The sequence below is a fragment of the Merops nubicus genome, unplaced genomic scaffold, assembly GCF_000691845.1.
Source record: "Merops nubicus isolate BGI_N331 unplaced genomic scaffold, ASM69184v1 scaffold7309, whole genome shotgun sequence".
NCBI classification, from domain to species: Eukaryota; Metazoa; Chordata; class Aves; order Coraciiformes; family Meropidae; genus Merops; species Merops nubicus.
Genome location: NW_008630357.1, coordinates 39,516 through 59,515, shown reverse-complemented (window position 1 = coordinate 59,515; position 20,000 = coordinate 39,516). Strand labels below are relative to the sequence as shown.

The following is a 20,000-nucleotide window of genomic DNA, read 5'->3' as shown; positions in this document are numbered from 1 at the left end:
ATCCACGTGTTAGTTCCAACCTCCCCCTTTTTTCTAGGGTGGTTTTGTTATGTTGTGTTTGGTTGGTTGGTTGGTTGGTTTTTTGTTTGGTTTGGTTTGGTTTGGTTTGGTTTTTTGTTGTTGTTGGGGGTGGTGGTGGTGGGTGTTTGGCTTTTTTTTTTTTTGGCAGAAAGCATGTACTGGCAGATGGAGGAAAAGTAACTGTCCAGTGCTCAATTGCTCTTTGAGATTGAAATCAAATGTACATGGCATTCTAAATTCATAGTGATTAAACACAGACTAAACCAGGTAATAACAGGTACATGTGTTGGGGACTTTTTTTTTAATTCATAAAATTGGTCCCATCTTTAAAAACACTTTTTTAAAAAAAGGTGGAATTACTAACACACAGAACCAGATGTTTCTGGCAGTTAAATGTCGGAGATTCAGACTCCTTGTCTGGCATCACCTGGTTTTGATTCAGTACTCATTGTTCCAGGTTTGTTTTGCTCTAACTCTGTCCAGTGCTGGAGAGGTGAAACCACGTTTAGAAATGAATAGCTCTACTATACTTGAACATCTTTTCTTTAAAAGACCTTTTATCTCCACAATGAAAAATAGCTATAAATAATAGAGAACACCGTACATGAACACATGCACGCACAAACATATTTACACATACACCAAAATGACCTGGCAAGTTCATATTAGCCTTCCGAAGAGAAGCAATATCTCATCCTAAACCACTAAGAGAACAAATTGTGATAAACCTGGATTCTCCTTCTTTTGCTATACCAATGTTCTCAACAGTTGCATTGTACTTGTGAAAGTTTCATTTTGCCAGCTTGGTGCTTGCACTGTGGCTGGTAGACACAGTGCAGTTCTGCTCCAGCCAGGCTTGCACAGAATTGCCACCTACTGCCGTGCCTGCTGACCTAGCTGTTCATTTCCAACTCTGCTGCCAGCCCTGGCTTTGGCACATATTTCCCTTTATCCCTTCATCCGAAAACAAATATGCATGTTCAAAACCTCCCCATGCAGACTCTTCTGAAAAGACACTTTTCCCCACATGGAATAATGCTGAAGTCAGCAAGCACCTGCCCAGGTGCAGGAACTCTCCCTTGTGCACGTCTGATCACAACACTGAACTGCACGTTTTAATTGTGCTGGAATTATTACGAGGATATAAAATTCTTATATTCCATATCTATTTAGCTAATATAGGCCAGCTTCTGGGGAATCTTCATTTTGCTTCCCTTTTTGGGGAAGGCCTATCTGCACAGACAGAACTGTCTCCAGACGTGACCAGAGCCACCGTATGGTATTTCAGGATCTTACCACAAGATCTGCACTGATATCATAAAACAGTAATTTAATTTTAAGAGTATTGGTTCAACTTTCTTACTAAAATACTCATCAGTTAACTATCAGCCTGTACAGAATCTGAAAAGTGATACATAAGTGCAAGACTTTAAAGAAGTGACAAAGCTCTAATCTGGCTCCTTGCATGATTAATTTACATGTCCTACACTGTCTGGTATGTGATTTTGTCCATTGAACATATTCTTTCTAATTTAACAGGTCATTACAGCTTTACTGTAATTGTGCGAACAAAAGCACATAAAAGACAAGAATTTAAGTTTTACAGCTCACATTTATGCCACAACTTACTGCATTTAAAAATTACTACAGTGCAAATTAGCATAAACAAACAGGCATGCCATGGGGAGCTTGCACTGTGACAGTAGCTGCATTTGACAGGCAGAATTCCCTGTCCTCACCACTGTGGCCACTCATTGCTCTTTCCCATGGGCAAGCAGCGAAAAACAACAGTAAAGATCATGACTGGGCACTGCAACTTTTGGCAACAGATGCTTTCTCTTCACATTATTGGCTGATAGCTCCAGATTCCAAATTCTACTGAAGAAAAGCCAGGCTTGAGGTGCTGGCTAATAGCCTGGGCTGTGCTAGACTCCTGCTCACTCATTTCTAATAGATCCAGATACCACAGACAGAGCTTGAGTTCACCACAGGATTGAGCATGCTCAAAGTATCTTCCCTCTGGGGAAGCTTTAGCAGGTACCAGCAAAATGAACCATCCTGGCTGAAATGTGTACATACAATCTCAGACAACAGACAACAACTTCATGCTGGTGACATGGTGGCAGCCACACAAGGGCACGTGACTAGGACTATGGACTGCTTTACACCTGATTTAAGACTCTTGATCTTCTAGCATTGGCAAGACCCAGCCTGGAGTACTGTCCAGGCTGGAACAATGTACTTCAAATACAGCAAATCAAGTAAGGCTAATAAGACTTGGAAAGAACCCAGAGAAAGGCACCCAGAATCATGAGAGGTCAGACAAACACATGTTATGAGAAGAGACCAAACAAACTCAGACTGTTAAACCTAAGGAGAGATGGTAGCCTGAGAGGAGGCAGGAGCACTCAAATGTCTTGGACTCTATTGTAGTGAAACAGGCAATGACCATGTCTCCGTGGATGAACAGGAGAAATAATGAGATCAAACATCTGCAAGGAAAACCAGAAAGAGATGTTCTGAGAAATCTTTTTAAGGACAAGCACAAATTGCCTAGAGGCACTGGAGACTCTCATCACAGGAAAAGCAGGTACCTTACAGAAATGATACAGCCACAGCTGATTGTACATTGGGAAAGGGAGTAGCAGGTCTCTCAAAGCATCTCCTGGTCTTTAGGTAGTGACCTACTACACTGCACTTCCAGCTCATGCTTTATAAAGTTCCAGATGTAGCTAAAACTACAAGAAGGACTGGATTAGAGTTTAAATCTGCACTGATTTTCCTGTGAAACAGTGAGGTTATACAAAAGGCCAGATACTCAGACTACATAATTCAATTTAACTACACTACCTTGAAAATGGATTAATTCAATGAAATTGGGCTAAATTACACCAGATGGGAATCTCGCTCTTAATTTATGCCACTGATCATATTTCATCCTCCTCTTTCAACTGACAAGGAACATCAGTCTTAGGTCAGAGCCTTATCTTAGGTCAGACTCTTAACTCTTGTGCACTTACGCTTCCATCTTCAAGCAAGAGAACTCAGAAACTTCTGTTTGCCATCATGAAAAGTCTTAAAAACAAATGGTCTCCATTTCTGTGAATTCCAGTTCCAGGAGACAAACTTGTCAATAATTTTGCCCATCCCATCGCTTTAATATTTGAAATATTCAACCACAATTGAGTATTTGCTTTCCTCTGACATCTCCAGCTGAGATTCAATGTAGAGCTTGCTTAAAAAGAAGGAAAAAACCCCAAACGGACTGTGACATGTCAAAGACATTATGAACTCCGAAATGCTGTAATGCAGTGTCAAACACAGCTCTGTCATCTTTGACATATTCTGGATTTCCCCAGTTTGCTAGGAAAGGAAGCGTGGCTGGCTATGAAGAATCCAGATTTTTTTCAGTTCTGCGATGCTCACGGCATTCAAAACTCTATCACTGCTAACCACAAAAAAAGAGAACATCTACAAATCACTGAAACCACAGTGGCATAAATAAGGACTGTATGAGCCACTAAACACCAGTGCAAAAACCCAGCAAAGTTGTTTATGGAAATTCTATCCAAGGACCTTTAGAAAGGGAAACAATTTCCAAGGTACTCTGGAAATTCCCACGCTGTGTCAAAACGCAGCCCTCCACACAAAGGCATTCAAACCTTTGGATGCTTCTAGTGAAGTCACACCTATCACCCAACACACTGGGCTTTCCCACGCCTCCATTTGCTTACTGTGTGGAAGTGTATCCACCTTCATAAAAGTCTGTGTGAGAGAAAATAAATCCTGACGACAGAAGTGTGGAGAAGCATACAGAAGAGATGTGCAAACTGGCTAGCCAAGCCTAGCTTAGCAGTCTGGGGCAGTGCCAATGTTCACATCACATCTGGACTGATCCTGCACAGAACACATGGCTCTAGTGCCTCTGTACCACCCACCAGTGCAGGGGAGGATGTGCTTCTTTCTAAGAGATGCCCAGCCAAAAAAATTAAACATTAGCTGACACAGGTATTACATTTAATGCCAGCCTAAAGGCAAGGCTTGTCTGAATTTTTCACATTTGCTGGCACAGTCCTGGTCTCAATGGACTGGTCAGCAGAGATTGAACCCAGCTGTCACCAACATGTCAGGTAAGTGTGATATTCACACACAACATAAACGGCTCCAACATAAACAAGCCCTAACATTACACATCTCTTAAAAGCAGTGTTGGACCAGTTACATACTTGTTATATCTGAGCAGATGTCAGCATCTGCTTTAAGTAGAGAGAATCAAAATATTTGTGTTCCTTCCCTGTTCCCAGCCCCCCACCCTACTCAAAAGTGAGGGAGAACACCGAGTGTCAGATTCTTCAGTGGCATTTTATACCAGAGCAGAAAGACAGATGTTTTGGTGCTTTTTTTCCCCCTCTACAATCTGGGCAGTCAGTCTCTTCGCTAAGCTGTTCACCCTTACTATTAAAATTGATTTGCACAACAGTATGTTGCAGCCAAAGCAAACATGGCAGTCATTAAAGAGTAGGTTGCTCACACATGTTTCTGTACTTAGCCAAGTCAACTACTGATGAATGGGTCGTCTTTTGTCAAGCAACCGTAACGAACTGGTAAAGAAATAATTTGTGGTTCAGGAACAGCCATGTTGACAGGTAGGCCTTCTCCTCTCCTTTTACGTTCCAAAAGCTCTGTGCTCTGTCAGCTGGTCTTCAACCAGTCTCTCATTAGAGAAAATCACGAACACGTCCGTAATCCACGGCTTACGCCACGGAACAATTAAAAACTTTACAAAGAAAATGTATATTGAAGCAGTGGCACTGCAAGTTAAATCGTATTCAACAAATCAAACACAGGCAAGACCAACAGTTCAGCAAGAGATCAAGTCAGAGTCAGAAATGTAATGTGAAAAAAAAATCAATGTAACAGAGTAATTCTAAAAATATTGCAGATCACTTCTTAAAAGTCAAGATGCTTTCAAATATCACACTTCCCCTATTAGCTCTCTCACTGTCCTCAGCTCCCTTTATTTTGCTTTAATCAGCTCAGCATGGTCAACTTCACGATTTCCTTGCAGATATTCTTGCACTCAAGGTTATCGCTTTTTCTGGGTTAAAACCAAAGCAAAACAAACCACAAAAACCTCCACAAGAAACTGTAAAGCAAACAAACAAAACCCCAAACAATCAAAAAAAAATCAACTTCTCTTCATGAGATGTCTTGAAAGGTGCTAGATGAGGAAACTACATATGATCTTAAAATTACAATAATGACAAAAATCTTAAGTCTTCGTATTGGTCATCACTTTGAGCTCTGCAGAAGACTGCAAAAAAAATCATTATCACAAAGTTCTCACATGAGAGCAGCTTCAAAGAGCCTCATCTAGGTCCAGGTTGCATTTTACTGAGTAACAAATGAAGAGCTATAAAGGAAAAATCTTGCCAATAGACAGGGAGTGGCCATATCACACGAAAATGATACCTGATACATTAGAAATATGGTGCCAAATTCCTACCTCCATTCATAGTTTCAACAGCCAAAAGACCAAATGACATTCATGGAAGAAATATTCTTTGTCAGGAACTGCCTGGAAATTATACTGCAGCCCATACTGAGCAATCTTGGAGGCTTTGGAATGTCTCACACCAAGAACAAGAAATGAGGAGTGATGCTCAGCCCTCCTCTAGACCTGTAAGACTGCAGAACCTGCTATTCAGCATTCTCAGATTTAGAGCTGGAAATATTCTAGCCCTGGAAATATTACTCCAGTGCCTTTAGTACACAGGAATCTGCATTGCTGGAAACATTCTGCTGAAAGCTGTAAACTGAGAGAAGCTTACGAAGACCTGGACAAATGAGGAAGGATGTTCACAGAGAGATGGACACCAAAGCGAATGTGAAGATTTAGTCCTCAAACTTGATATAAACACAAGGTCTCATCTCCAAAGAAACACTTTTTCAAACAGTGACAAACTGATCTTCAGTCCTCAAAGTTAAGGGAAAAGTCTGGTCCATTCTTGCAGAAGTTATCCAAAAAACAAGATGCCTTAGTTAACAGGTAACAGAGAGAAGCGCTGCCCTAAGCACTTGGAGTTTGGTGTAATTAAAAGCTGGAAAGAAATTAATTATAAGAAGTGAATAGATACATCAAACTCATTCAAAAAAGTATCACTGTCATGTCCCTTCGCAGTTCATGAAGCACTATTAAACACAAACCGAGCAAACTTGAGTTCTCTCTGCAAGTTTCCTAAATCTTGCATTTTTCACCTCAAAATAGCCATGCTGATGTACCACTGATGACCACAGGGGTGAAAGCTGCAGGACCAGGACACTAGACTTCATTTCTAGGTCCAAGAGGCTTGTATTTTGTCCGAGGATGCACAGCTCAGAGAACATCCATAATCCTATCAGCCGCGTTTCATGAGAATGCAATTAAAAAGAATTATTTGCCTTTTTAAAAGTCCTGTTTCCAAGAAGTGAATAACCTCATAACAAATTCTACTGGAGAAGTAAAGGTATCTGTTGTTATATAGGTTTCCAAAGCTATGACTGCTCAGGAGTTAATCACAGCACACAAACGCTCTACTCCTTCCTTTGGATGCACATGTGCTCATGGAAGAACGAGCTGGATGCACTGGCACATAAGCACTTCCTCTGTCCTGCCTACGTTCTATCAGTTCACGAAACAGATTTAATTTGCTGTTTCCTCCAAAGAAATTTACCTTAGGAATTTTGCTTTTAACAATAGGCGTCTCTTGTATATATACACACACATAAATGACAGCTCTTTAATGATGCTAGGTCAGACAAATGCTTTTTCTACAAACACAGTGCAGGAAAAATGTCCTTGAGTACCTCAGCTACAAAATGCCAATAAATTGAATTTATGTCTCATTTAATCTACAATGGAACAGTAAGTACTTAAAGGGTACATACACTTCCCCTAATCCCTTTCCTCCTGACAAACTTTCAGATGCTGAAAATCAATTCCTTTTGTCTCCTTGTTATTCATCTGCTACACATTAAGGAGAAACTCTGGGCATTCAGTGATCCCACAATGGTCTTTCATCTCCAGAGAAGCCTGGTATGAATTAAAATCTTATGCTCCCTCAAATTATGGTTGCATACTCCAGCATGCCACTGACTTATCTGCTCATGATTTTTGCCAGTTTTCTCAGCATGCTGCAGCTAGCTTATTTGCATCTTCCAAATTAAGTGACATTTCTACAATGCTGCCCATCCAGCCCATGAAAAGTGCTTTGACATTAGTGTACACAAATGTATGTCCCTACAGCAGGTACTGCTATCTACTCTTTTTTTCCAGCTCCCTGCCATGTAGAACTTATATCATATTAAAAACTGGTTTTACTATAGTCAAGATCTTAGTACAAGAACAATAAATAGTTCATGGAAGTAATGTTCTTTCATTTCAGTGGCCTTGAGAGATGAAGATTATATACAAATAATTATTAACTGACATAATTTCTTTGTCATGTCTGTTTTTAAGGGCAGTTTAAACCTAGGACTTTGTTTTCCTGTAACACGTAAAATTTAATTGCTATCTAGGCTGCTGCAGCACTGGTCAAATACATGCTGCTCTTTCAGTCTGCTGGGACTGAAATACATGGGACTCGTCAAAAATACATGCTGCTCTTCCAGCTAGCTGTATTGCTGGGTGTGGGTGTCCTGTACCATAGCAACTCCAGGCTTCCACTCCCAGGTCTAGCAGTAAATCAAGGCTTCATATACTTATTCTTGTTTTAATCTTTGTTGCTCTTTCAGTCTATTTTTCCTCCTTTGAAATGCTGTTTACCCACTTCTGAACTCTCAAATATTTCCTCCAGCCAAAGAAGCACATTCAAAATAAGAAAGTACTTGAAAATCTGCATTCACATTCTGTCCTACAGAAACCACCATCTTTTGCTAATCACTTCTTTATCAGTGATTTGGATGAGGGGGTCAAGGGGCCCTCAGTAAATTTACTGGCAACACCAAGTTGGGTGGATGTGTTGATCTGCTTGAGGGTAGGGAGGCTATACAGAGGGATCTAGACAGCCTGGACTGACGGGCAGAGGGCAGTGGGATGAGGCTCAACAAGGTCAAGTGCTCAGTCCTGCATCATGAAATGCTACAGGTTTGGAGAACAGTGGCTGGAAAGCTACCTAGCTGAAAAGGACCTGGGGGTATTGGCTGACAGCCGGCAGAATATGAGCCAGCAGTGTGCCCAGGTGGCCAAGAAGGCCAACAGCATCCTGGCTTGTATCAGAAATAGGGTGGCCAGCAAGACTAGGGAAGTGAATATGCCCTAGTATTTGGCACTGGTGAGGCTGCACCTTGAATACTGGGTTCAGTTTTGGGCCCCTTGCTACGGGAAGGACATTGAGGTGCTGGAAAGTGTCCAAAGAAGGGCAACAAAGCTGGTGAAGGATCTAGAGAATAAGTCTTATGTGGAGACGGTGAGGAAACTTTTCTTTTTTTCAGCCTGGAGAAAAGGAAGCTCAAGGGAGACCTTATCACCCCCTACAACTACCTGAAAGGAGGCTATAAGCAAGGTGGGGGTCAGTCTCTTCTCCCATGTAACAAGCAATAGGACAAAAAGAAATGGCCTCAAGTTGTGCCAGGGAAGTTTAGATTGCATATTAGGTCACAGGAAGGGTTGTAAAGCACTGGAACAGGCTGCCCAAGGAAGTAGTGGAGTCACCACCCCTGAGGGCATTTAAAAGACATGTGGGTATTTAAAAGATTTGGCACTTAGGGACATGGTTTACTGGTGACCTGGTAGTGTTGGGTCAATGGCTGGACTTGATGGTCTTAAAGGTCTCTTCCAACCAAAATGATTCTATGATTCCGTTATTCTACACTTTCCTCAGACAAGCTTTTAGACACCTTGCTCTGTAATCTCTTAGATGTTTTTTTTTTTAAATTAGATTTTAGTGCGAAATGCTCTCCACTAACCAATCTTGTTATCTATGCAATGCGGTAGTTTGAAGAACTCTAAAAGAAAGTTGCTGAAAAGCTAAATTAGAAGAGAAATGCCTGCATTATACATAACCCTGAACAGCAGTTAAAAGGTGAGAGCATAGCCCAAGTTCACTAGCTATTTTGGGCTCAGACAACAACACAGCCAAGAAAATTTGGAACACCGCAGGCGTCTGAAATACGCGTCCAAAGCAACTGCGCAGGCGGTTAATAACCCAGTTCCCACGTGACACATACGGCCTGTGTCGGGCGAAAGGCAGCTCAGACACTCCCCTGGCCTGCAGCTGCAGGTGAGGGCCGCCCAGCCAAGCGCTCACCTCGCTCGAATCCTCCTGCTGATTGATGACGGCCAGCGCGTCCTCCGCGGCCTGCCGCTTGGCTTCGGCCACCGTGCGCTCCATCTTGGCCCGCTCGGAAGTGATCATGTCGTGAGCCTTCCGCTCCGCTTCTGACACGGCCTTCTGCAGCTCGGCCATCGCCTGGCGCTTCACTTCATTGACAGCTTCTTCTGCAAGGGCAAGGGAGGGAGGACACCGCCATCAGCACGGGACATGTGGCACAGGGCTATGCAGGACTGCGTGTCAACTGCGGCAGAGACTCCTACTCTATTGAGTCTCCACATTCAGTAGAAGGACACAGAGGAGTCTGGTCCCTCAGGACTCTTCAAGACCACCCAAGCACTTCTTGACTTCCCCATCACTAAAGTCTCTAACTAACACTTGTGATGATTCTTGCTATTTTGTTTCACAGTCAGCACTTCCCTAAGTACAGATATTTCAGATTTCTGGTGCATTATTTTTGTTATCTTTTTGAATATTTTACGTGGAAAACTGTTCTTGCAGCACTACATTTATGAATATGTTTGGCAAGAACTATTATTTGAGACATAATATTACAGAATTTTTAAAAAATGTATCTTTCAGTTCTGGAAATCAGGACAGGATTTATAGTCATTCACGTGTTTTTTTCCTGGTATATTAGTGAATAAATACATGAAATGTAAAATAAATTTTAAAAAAAAAGCAAAAAAAACCCAAAACAAAACATAAGCAACAGCAAAAGTTTATTTAAAAATTTAAAATTACTGGTCTAATATCTTTTCCTGGACACACAATTTTACGAGCCAAAATTAAAAATTTGTTTATGAACATTCATTTGACCTCTTGATCTCTCTTTCAAACCTGTGTTTACACTGTGAAGACTCGACTTCCTGGCTCCACCGAGCTCTTGGGCAGACCACAGCCAGCAAAGCTTCAATGCACAATTAACACTGAGCAGGGGCACTTTGCTTCATTGAATTCAAACCTTCATGCTTCTTGTAACATATCTAACTCAGTATGAGCTGTTTCTTTAGTATATACTAGCATCCTACCTTTCATTCCCTAAAACACGGATTGTCACAAATTAGTTATTTGGGGTTGATGCAGGAAGAGTGCAGATTTTACTAATGAACAGTCTTAATTGACAACTAAAACAAGTAATTTCTTCTTTTTTTTTTAATTAACTGCTCTAATTAACAAGGAAACCATCCTCCCCCTGAATTAGTTTATCTAATTTTCATCTTTATTCAAAGCAAAATGACAATGATTAATTGAAAACTTAATAAGCAGTAATTATTAGCTTGGCAAACCTAGTACCAATTAACACTCTATTAAAACTAATTATGACATGTTTCATTCAAGTGTTTGTACTTAATTGTTTCATCCACTTAAAAACCACCTTAATTAAATGTTCTATTTAATTAAAAACATAGATTTCTAATAAAAAATGTTTTACTGTAGATCAGAATCCAAGTATTACAACTGTGCTACAGGTTTGAGGTTTAGTCCATGTATTTAGCCCATGTATTTGTGTGCAAGCACATGCACATGGTCCTAACTCTTACGCACAGATACCAAATTAATAATTATCTTGAGTTATGTCTCATAGCTCTATACTCGTTATTTTAAAAAAAAATTACTACATGAAGTCTATATCTTCAGTTATTAAGCAAATTACAACAAAGTCTTAACTCATGCACTGACTAAAATGGAATTAATTAAAATGAAAGAAGAGTTCTCTTACTCTATGTGTGTGTACTACATGTGTGCATGTCTGCTAGAGATGTTTCAGCTGAAGTTTTTGGGGGTGGGGAGGACAACTGTATGCATGGGGGGTGGATGTGTGTGTGGAATTTTGAGATAAAACTTATGCCATTATTTTTATGAGACTGAAAATATGCCCTTATATTACCCTGCCATAAATGTTGTTTAGGGGAAAGCCTCAGGAGAGGAAAAAATCGTACCCTTCAAACATACAGCCAAGGCTTAATTTACTTTGAATATTCAAGGTGAATTAAAATTCTATCTAAGTGGCAATACAGGACAATAATTTTTCCTTACGATCAAAGCTGCAGCTAGACTAATTGTATATGCAAATCAGGCAATTTATATTTAAATTATGCATTCCTATTCTAGTCCCATAGGCATGCACAGATCAGCAAAGGGAATTGGTAGGACATTTGCAAGGTGTTTGAATATTTATTACCAACTGCAAACATTCACTGATCGCAAGAAAAGAAATATACACAGGCAAACATACAGATGCAATTTTATTACCATTTTCATAAAAATGAGGCAACTTAAATACAGACGTTTTGCATCTATGAACTGCAGTTACTAATAAGTGGATTTCTTTGAGAAAAATCTGTGTTCTTGCTGATATTTGCTACACATTGAAATTATCTTTGTATGGCACGATGCACTTTCATTACATCATATAAATTTAGTTTTATGTTGAGGCGTTTGCGGTGATTAGAAACGCCAGTTTGAACTATTACATGAAACAGAAGCACAATGCTTCAACATTTTACAGAGACTTCTAATTTTCTGGTTTATCATCCTACATAATCTACCTCTTTTCAGTCCACATATAGAAATTGAACCTTATATTCTACCTTCTATATTGCATAAGTTTTCTTAAAATCTTCTGAGAGTATGGAGATGCTGCAAATGCTTATGAAGACATATGCTTGACTGATACTTTTTAATTGGCATAAACTATGGATTGGACGTCAATATTTCCATTACCTCTGACAACACAATTTGTGTTGTGCTATACTAAGTGTGAAAACATCTAGCTAAAATATCATTGGTGGTTTTCTGTCACAATGCATCACCATTATTTTACTATATTATGAACTCATGAACACCTCAATAAACTATACAATGTTTCATATCACTTATTTTCTGCACTTTTTCTCAAAATAAATGTGTCCACTGCCTACAGATATTTTATAGACATAGAATACAGGCTTAGTAGTTTCAGGTGATGACAAAAACCATAATAACTGTGCAGGAAAAGTTATGGGCGACAGTGAAGAAGACTTTATTTGTTTTGACAGTGCTGAGCTATGAAGACCAAGAATGATACCAGCACTCTTCCTTTCTCTGCATTTCCAGAGAAAAGAAGAGTGATTACACTCCAATATCAGAAAACCCAAATCCAGAAGCTTGTAAAACCAAGTATCTAAGATGCATGTATCTGCATCCTTCCTCTTCCAATAATGCGAAGCATTTTTGCATAAACTCACTCTGTCATTTTAAGGATTCAGCTGAAATCTCCCTTCCCTTTGAGTAGCACTAAATCACGAGAGAAACTCCAGGGAAGAAGCAGGCTTTGTGGAATAGGCATTACTCAGTGTGATCACAGGTCCTCGAAGCTGGCTCAGGAGAGATACTAAGCTCATCATTCACTGCTGCATATAAACCGACAGTATGATTCACTAGCCAGCTCCTGGTCACCACCCTCATACCATGGGCACACTCAGTCCACACAAGGAGAAAACAAAGGTGTTGGGCAGGGCCACAGTCCTGTGCCACCATGGCATTTTGCACCACCTCACTCTCAGGCTGAACCTGGCAAAGAAGGCCACTGGCAGTTAGCGACATGAGTTATCTCAGCTTTATATCTCCAAATGTACCATCTCTTTCTCCAGACTACCCTGAAGAATGTGCAGGGGCCCTACTGTGTTAGTTTGACAAAGTATGGTCATCTGACACCTGTTTGGTAGCTCTTGAGCTTCTACCTGGACTGCCATGAACTGGCCTTGTTAAGTGATAGGGGATGGCTGGGAGAGTTTCCTCAGGACACAAAAAGAAGCTAAGGCAGCAGCCCACAGTGCGCCTGGGATCCTCTCAGTACTTCATAAAAAGAAATAGGTATTTCCAGAGAGCGAGTCATCCAACCTATGATCTGACTGACCCTCTTCACGTGCCTGCCTCTCTCTTGACTACTGAGGGTCAAAAAGAACTTGGCTTGGACTCTTCATCTACATAACTGTACTTCAATAAGGTTAATCAGGGCACTGATGACTCTTTTTCTCCAATAATCACAAAATCATGTACTAAATGTGCCATATTTCAGGAACTGAGCTAGAGTTTATCAGGCTCCAAAATTTTAAACTGAATCTCTTTTGCAAGTGCTTTTGAGGTTGCTTATTAACCGTTTTTATGCCAGATTCTTTCAGGTCAGTGAATTCAACATCCCAGACTTCTATCCTTGATTCAGCTGTCTACACATTGGTTTTTATGGACATTTGAGATACCAAGATATCCACATTCAGGCAGCAGAAATTATCTGTGAGAGGTCTGTGAGGAAAAACTTTGTTTCAAAGGAACTGGTGAAATACATCTTCACAAGACGACGTCACAACTCCTGTACACTACCATTTGCGGATATACTCAATGTGAATGCACATCCAATCTTATAACTCATGTCACAAGCTTCAATTAAGTTGTGTTGCTAGTATATGAAGAAACTTTTTATTTTATTCCATCCAGGACTCATAAATGACCTGATGTCCCCAGTGACATCAAAACATAGATTTTGCAAGAGGAACAAAGTTCTTGAAATTCAACTGAAAAATGTTCCTTTTACAGACATTTCCTGGGACTGCATATTTCCTCTTATTTTTCGTTTAAGATGTTAACATAAATAGGGCAAGACAAACTACAAAAATACTTTTGGGCATTGAGTTACAAAGGCTACACTTTCCTTGGACAAAAGAAAAAGATGGAGATTATTTTGTTTTTTTTCATCAAAAATGCAATAATTAAAATAATAACTAACATATTGTCAAAAGTAGATTTTGCATGACAAACCCACATCACACAAAGCCCACAGCTTCTTGTCTGATGCATTGATATGCCAGCATGACATTTTAAGATGTTATGTTCTGTATCTAGTGATGTGGTGCTCAGGGCATGCTTTAGTAATGACCTGGCAGTGTTGGGTTAACTGCTGGATTTGATGATCTTAAAGGTCTCTTCCAACCAAAACAGTTCAATGACTCTATAATTTACAATATATGAAAAAGCAGCAAGCAGTTAGAGACAATTTGATCAGAAAGCATCAAACCTGCTGCATATTTGCCATATAATCATTAACTCCTACTCAGACAGCTGCTGTAGGCTTCATAGTTATACAGGTGTTTAAAAGGGGGGGGTGTGTTTGAATGTATATACAGAAACTCAACTGCCTCACTGGAGTTCAAGAGCTACCTCCTGGCTCCTCTGAAAACAAGGAAGCTCTGCTACCAATGTCAAAGGAGCAAAGGTTTAGCTCCAGCACTGCAATGGGGTCCTTGCCCGGCAACTCCTGTGCTCAGGCAGAGTTTCAAAGTGCCGAAGAAAACTCTGCACAAGCACAATTGCCTGCCCATGGTGCTTTCCAGCTCGGAGCAGATGTTGTCACTGCCCATGCAACCACCCAGAGCAGCCACAGAGATACATTCTTGCTCACTTCATTTAAAACTTTGCAGGTTAGTGAGCACAGACTTCGCTGGGGGCTGACAGGCACAAAATCTTTTTAAAATTGAGAATGGTTACTTTGAAAAGCTGAAGACTTTTCTTTAACAGGTATACTTAGTTTTTTTTCCCTCTACGTTGGAAATTCTTACCTTAAGTAGGTAAGAACCTTGAAGCTTAAAAAAAATCCCACACAAACTTTTTTTTTTTTTTTTAAATTGCTAACAGACTGAAACTTCAACATACCAAGTTTCAGCCTGAAACCATGATAACCCCTGAAAACAGGGGTCCTTAATGGAAGTACTGATACCCCCTAACTATAGTAGAAGATGCTTCTATGATAAAGATTATTTCATGTCCTGATCAGTTCCAGTTCAAAATTATTAAACACAATTTAGTGTTGTTACTAGTAAGCCCCTTTTTTCCTTTCATTTTTTTCATTCCTCACATCAGTGCATTAACAACTGCACACAGCTGCCAGAAGACTAAGCTGGTGTTTTTAAACAGCTCTTACCAGCTTTTTTCCAGATCTCCTCTGGCACGTATCCAGATGCAGGCCTGTGAAGGAATTCCCGATGCGATTCTGCAGGAGGAGGGGGAGTGGAGGGAAAAAGAAAAGAGCATCATAAGCAATGCTTGCTTGTAGAGAACAAGGCTTAGAGAAATACCTTTTCTCTTTACTTACTGCTCAGACAAAAAATCATGTGAAGTTTGTCTTCACTCAAAATAAAACAGATGCCATGGCCACAGCTCATGAACATCCCATAGACAAGATCAGTGTGTAGGACTCGAATGTCTCATCTTAAGCCAAGCTCAGACTAGTTTGCTTTATTTTTATTTTACAGTGTTCCAAGTCAACTCTGTATGACAGTTTCCACATTTTTATGGCTGGCTTTGCGAGACCAACTGAGGGAGTGATGTGCTTCATCCATTGTCATTACATTTATGAAAAGGAAGACGAAAGAAGGCAACAGTCCAGTTTGGCACTTCTGCTCTGCAGAAACAGAATGGCTACTGACGAGCAGAGATAAAAGCCAAGATGTCATTCCAGTGATCAAATAAGTTGTCCACAGAAAAAGAAAGGGGTGTTTCTCTAAGTTCAGACTTATGCTATGCTATATCTGAGCCCATGTTGGAAACTGTAGCTGCAGAAGTTTGAAAAACAGAACCTTTAACTTTAGGTTAAGACCCTAAATACATATGTTGCCAAAAAATTTCACTGGAGCTGAAGCTCGGAATTCACCCATATATTTCAATCACATTTTGACAGCTCTTTCCTCCCCTCCTCTTTTTTAAAGGTTTTAACCTCTGGGCCTGAGCCTAAGAGCTCTGAAATCAGCAAGATCCCTTCTACAAGGACTTCAAAGACGCAAGATCAGGCAATAAAGAAAGAAAATACACTTTGGCCTGAAATGTAACATACAGATTCTCAGCAGATGAAAAGCTGCTCTTTTCAAATACAATATTAAAATGATTAACTATGTTTCAAAGTAACAGGGGAGAAATTTAAAAAAATAAAAAATAAAAAAAAAATTAAAAAAACCCCACACATAAAGGTAAGTTCATTGCCATGATTACTATTGCCTGTGTAATAGAACTCAAACACGAAACTAAAATAAATTGATTTATTACATTAGAGACAAGGTTTGAATCTTCCCAGAGATGTTCCTAGAAATTAAACATCCTGTTTGATGTCTGAGCTTGAAACATAAGAAAAGCACATGTCATCCTTCGAATACTGATTTTTACTAAATACATTCATTTTTGTATCTTAAAGTTATTATTCAGTAACCTGGTCAAAAAGTAGTATTCTTAAGAAAAATGTGAGAATCATTAAGTTTCGCAAATAATTTTTAAGACCACCATACATATGCAAGCAGTACTCTTCAGATACAGTAGGCTACAGAAACAGATACATTTAAAAGATGACATTTAATCGCAGACAGCTAACAAAGGTGGAAATGAGAGGGGCCGTTTCAGCTATGCAGAGTAGGGAATCCCAAGCCCTGCACACTGTTCTACAGATGCAGTTTCTAACACATGAATCTGCAGACAGAGGTGGGGTGGACTGAATCCTCCCATCTGACAGACATCTGAGTGGATTTCCCCAGCTCTTCTGTTTGTCGCTAAGGTATGGGATGAAAATAAAATGGATTTTTGTAAGAAGAACATCACAACCCTCAAGCATAAAGTGATGGGGGGTGGGTGTGCAAGACTCTGCAAAACAGCTATTTACATTGGTTTAATCTGCTTAAATAAAGGACTTCAGACCTGATGCTGAAAATTTGAAAATTCTCAGGATCGCTTGGCTTGTATGATCTGGAGATGACAAATATATCATTGTGTACACTTCTCTCATCCCTCGGATGCTTTTAGACTTACAGGCACAGTGCCAGTTCAGTCAGGGACACAGGCAGGAGAAGAAAACATTGCTGGAAAGCTCAGGAAAACAAACGCAAAAAATCAAAACACTCTTATTTTCTCTTCCTGCAATACCTGCAGCAAAAGACTCAGCCAGACTTCAAATGAGGCAAATGAAGGGGTTTGTTGCATTCATGTCTTATACTGTGTTAAGTTTTTCTCTTTTCTATTTAAGGCACCATCCACTGCAAGGAGATCATAACCTTGGCTTAAGCCCTTTACCACGGTACTTAGCATTAAAAATAAAGAGATGTGGAGCTATTATTTTGGTACACAAGACTTTCCAAAAATGGAATTCAATGACATAAATGACCAGCTTGCCAGCTAATTGTTAAAATTTCCAAAACATAAACATCAATCAAGCTCTTATTCCAACCACAAAGTATTTACATGAGGAATGAGATCCTCTGCAAGAAGAATTAAATCAAGAGCTTGCGAGAGACTTTCCCATAGTTTGGAATGGTGCACAAAAAAAGACAAGAAGCCCTTATGTAGATAATAAAAAACATATTTTCCAAGCAAGGAAAATATTATTAGCATGGCTATTGTTTAGTCAGTAGTGATGAGTCCATAAAAACAATCTTTTTGGGACTAAACTGCAGGCCATGACCAGAGGATATATGTCTTATATTGCTATTATTTTTAAGGTAAGATGTCCTTCAGATCAAGAGCCACAGAACTTGCTCAGTAAAACTAAAACACAAAAGACGTTAACTTGGACATCTAGCAAACTCAAACCAAAATTAACACAATTGAGTGACATCCCTAAAATATTAAATGTAAGACCAACTGCAAAAAGCCATAGTGGTGAAAATGCATTATATTAACTGACTGCACCATCTACAAGACAAAGTAAATTCTGCCTGGCAGGAAATGGAATGAAATCAGAGAAAATTAGGAATAACCTGAAGTGACAAGGCAGCGTATACAGAAAAGGATAACAGAAAAGGCTTTATACATCAGACATAATACAAAGTTTTGTTACTGGTGAAAATGCAACAATGTTATTATGCAGAACAACAAGATATACACCACTGAATTTGTCTGAAATTTACAGCATGGCCTAGTTTGAAACCATTTGTTGATAATCAGTCCCATTCCTACTGAACCAGCTGAAAAGGCCCAACAAGGAAAATAAAAAGCACATATACACAAAAAGTAATCAGTACAAGTCTGTGAAGAGCTTAAATGAAGTAAAAATAAAACAGATTTTGCAATCAAAAATGTTTGGGGAATTTTCTATTTTAATGTGAAATAAACTTTTCAGCAAGAAAGTTGTTGGACTGGGTTGTAAGAATACACATGATGAAAAGACACAAAAATTGATCCCAGTTTCAACCCTCACATTCCACTTAACAGCAGGGAACAACATAATATATTATATTCTAAAATATATAGAAGTAGCGCTATTTTTTAGTCTAGCGTGGACATTGTTTTTAATAAGAAAGAAGACAATTACCAAAAAAAAATTCCTGTTGTCACAATATGGTTCTGGGTTCTATATAGGCCCTGGTGTATTTGTTTCAAGAACGCATTCAGCCATAGGAACTATCACCAGTTAATTGATCAAACAGGTTTCTGGAGTTGAATAGTAGAAATATCTTGTAGACTGTTTATTTTTACTGGTTTTAAGATAAAGAGAATAGGTGCTTACAGCACAGAAAGAGAGAGATGAGGAGAATTGTGAGAGCAGAAATAAATACAGCTCTGGGACGTACAACTGAGACAAAAAGCTAGGACCAAATAAAGGATACGAACTCTCATGTGATAACAAGGACCAAACCCAAGAAAACAGAATAGAAAGACTTAAAAGGAAAAGATGTGTTCAAAGCTGTCAAAACGCCCAATCCATATTTGGAAAGAAGAAACAAAAGATGGGTTGACAATCCAAAACAAAAGAGGCTTTTCTCACTGGACAATGACATCTAAGCCTACAATAAAATATTAAGAAACGGAGGCGAACAGCTGATCTTTTGAGGATCTTTTAGAATTTACTGTATTTATGAAAATACTGGCAGTGATGACAATTTATGCCATAGTGAACATTAAGACTCAAAAATCAGAAAAGCTGCATATAACTGTAGATTATTTCATATATAAAATATATATGCTTTTATATGTATTTATATGCTTTTCATATTTAATATGCAATTTTTGTTTCATTCCAGCCCAAAATAACAACAACACTGGTGGGACACAGACAACAAACAAAAATACTTCTCAGAGCAACAAATATCAAACATTCACTGCTTTGTTTGTGGAAGTCAACCACTCCAATTAATTAAATACATGGATACAAATCTGAATAGTAAACGAGACTACCTTGCTCTAAGCTTGCCGGGGGGAATGAGTTTCAAGTATTTTTACGTGCACCTTTGCCCTTCAATACACTTTCCTTTTACTACAACACTGCTTGAACACACCTGAAATTGTGTTAAAAATAACAGTTGTGAAAACCACACAGATACTGTATTACTGAATCATCTCCCATCAAGATCAAGCCAGAACTGAACATCGAGAGCACAAACACACCATGCTTCTGCAGCTGTAGCACGATCTAACAGCATGCAATGCTGCACACCACAATCCAGTCCAAACCTCCCCTGCAGCCAGTAGCTTAAAAGCAATACTTAATATCATCGGTGACCAGTATTAAGGAGGCTATACATTCTGGAATTACAAGTTATCAATGTTACTGTGGTATTCACAGCACTCCCATTAGCTCATGTTGAGAATATCAAGCACTATCAGCAACGCTGACTATCTGCAAAAGGCGAAGAAAAGGTTTTACAATCACAGCAT

The 20,000-nt window shown here is 39.4% G+C and overlaps 1 protein-coding gene across 1 annotated transcript in view; it reads right to left on the bottom strand.

The window, feature by feature from the left end:
* Positions 1 to 20,000, bottom strand: part of RUNX1T1 (runt-related transcription factor 1; translocated to, 1 (cyclin D-related)) — a 50,386-nt gene that overhangs the window by 2,041 nt on the left and 28,345 nt on the right. Inside the window, exons 8-9 of the mRNA XM_008947274.1 lie at positions 15,292 to 15,360; positions 9,309 to 9,499 (exon numbers count right to left, since the gene is read on the bottom strand). Coding sequence (XP_008945522.1) covers positions 9,309 to 9,499; positions 15,292 to 15,360 — 260 coding nt within the window. The remainder of the gene's footprint in view (positions 1 to 9,308; positions 9,500 to 15,291; positions 15,361 to 20,000) is intronic.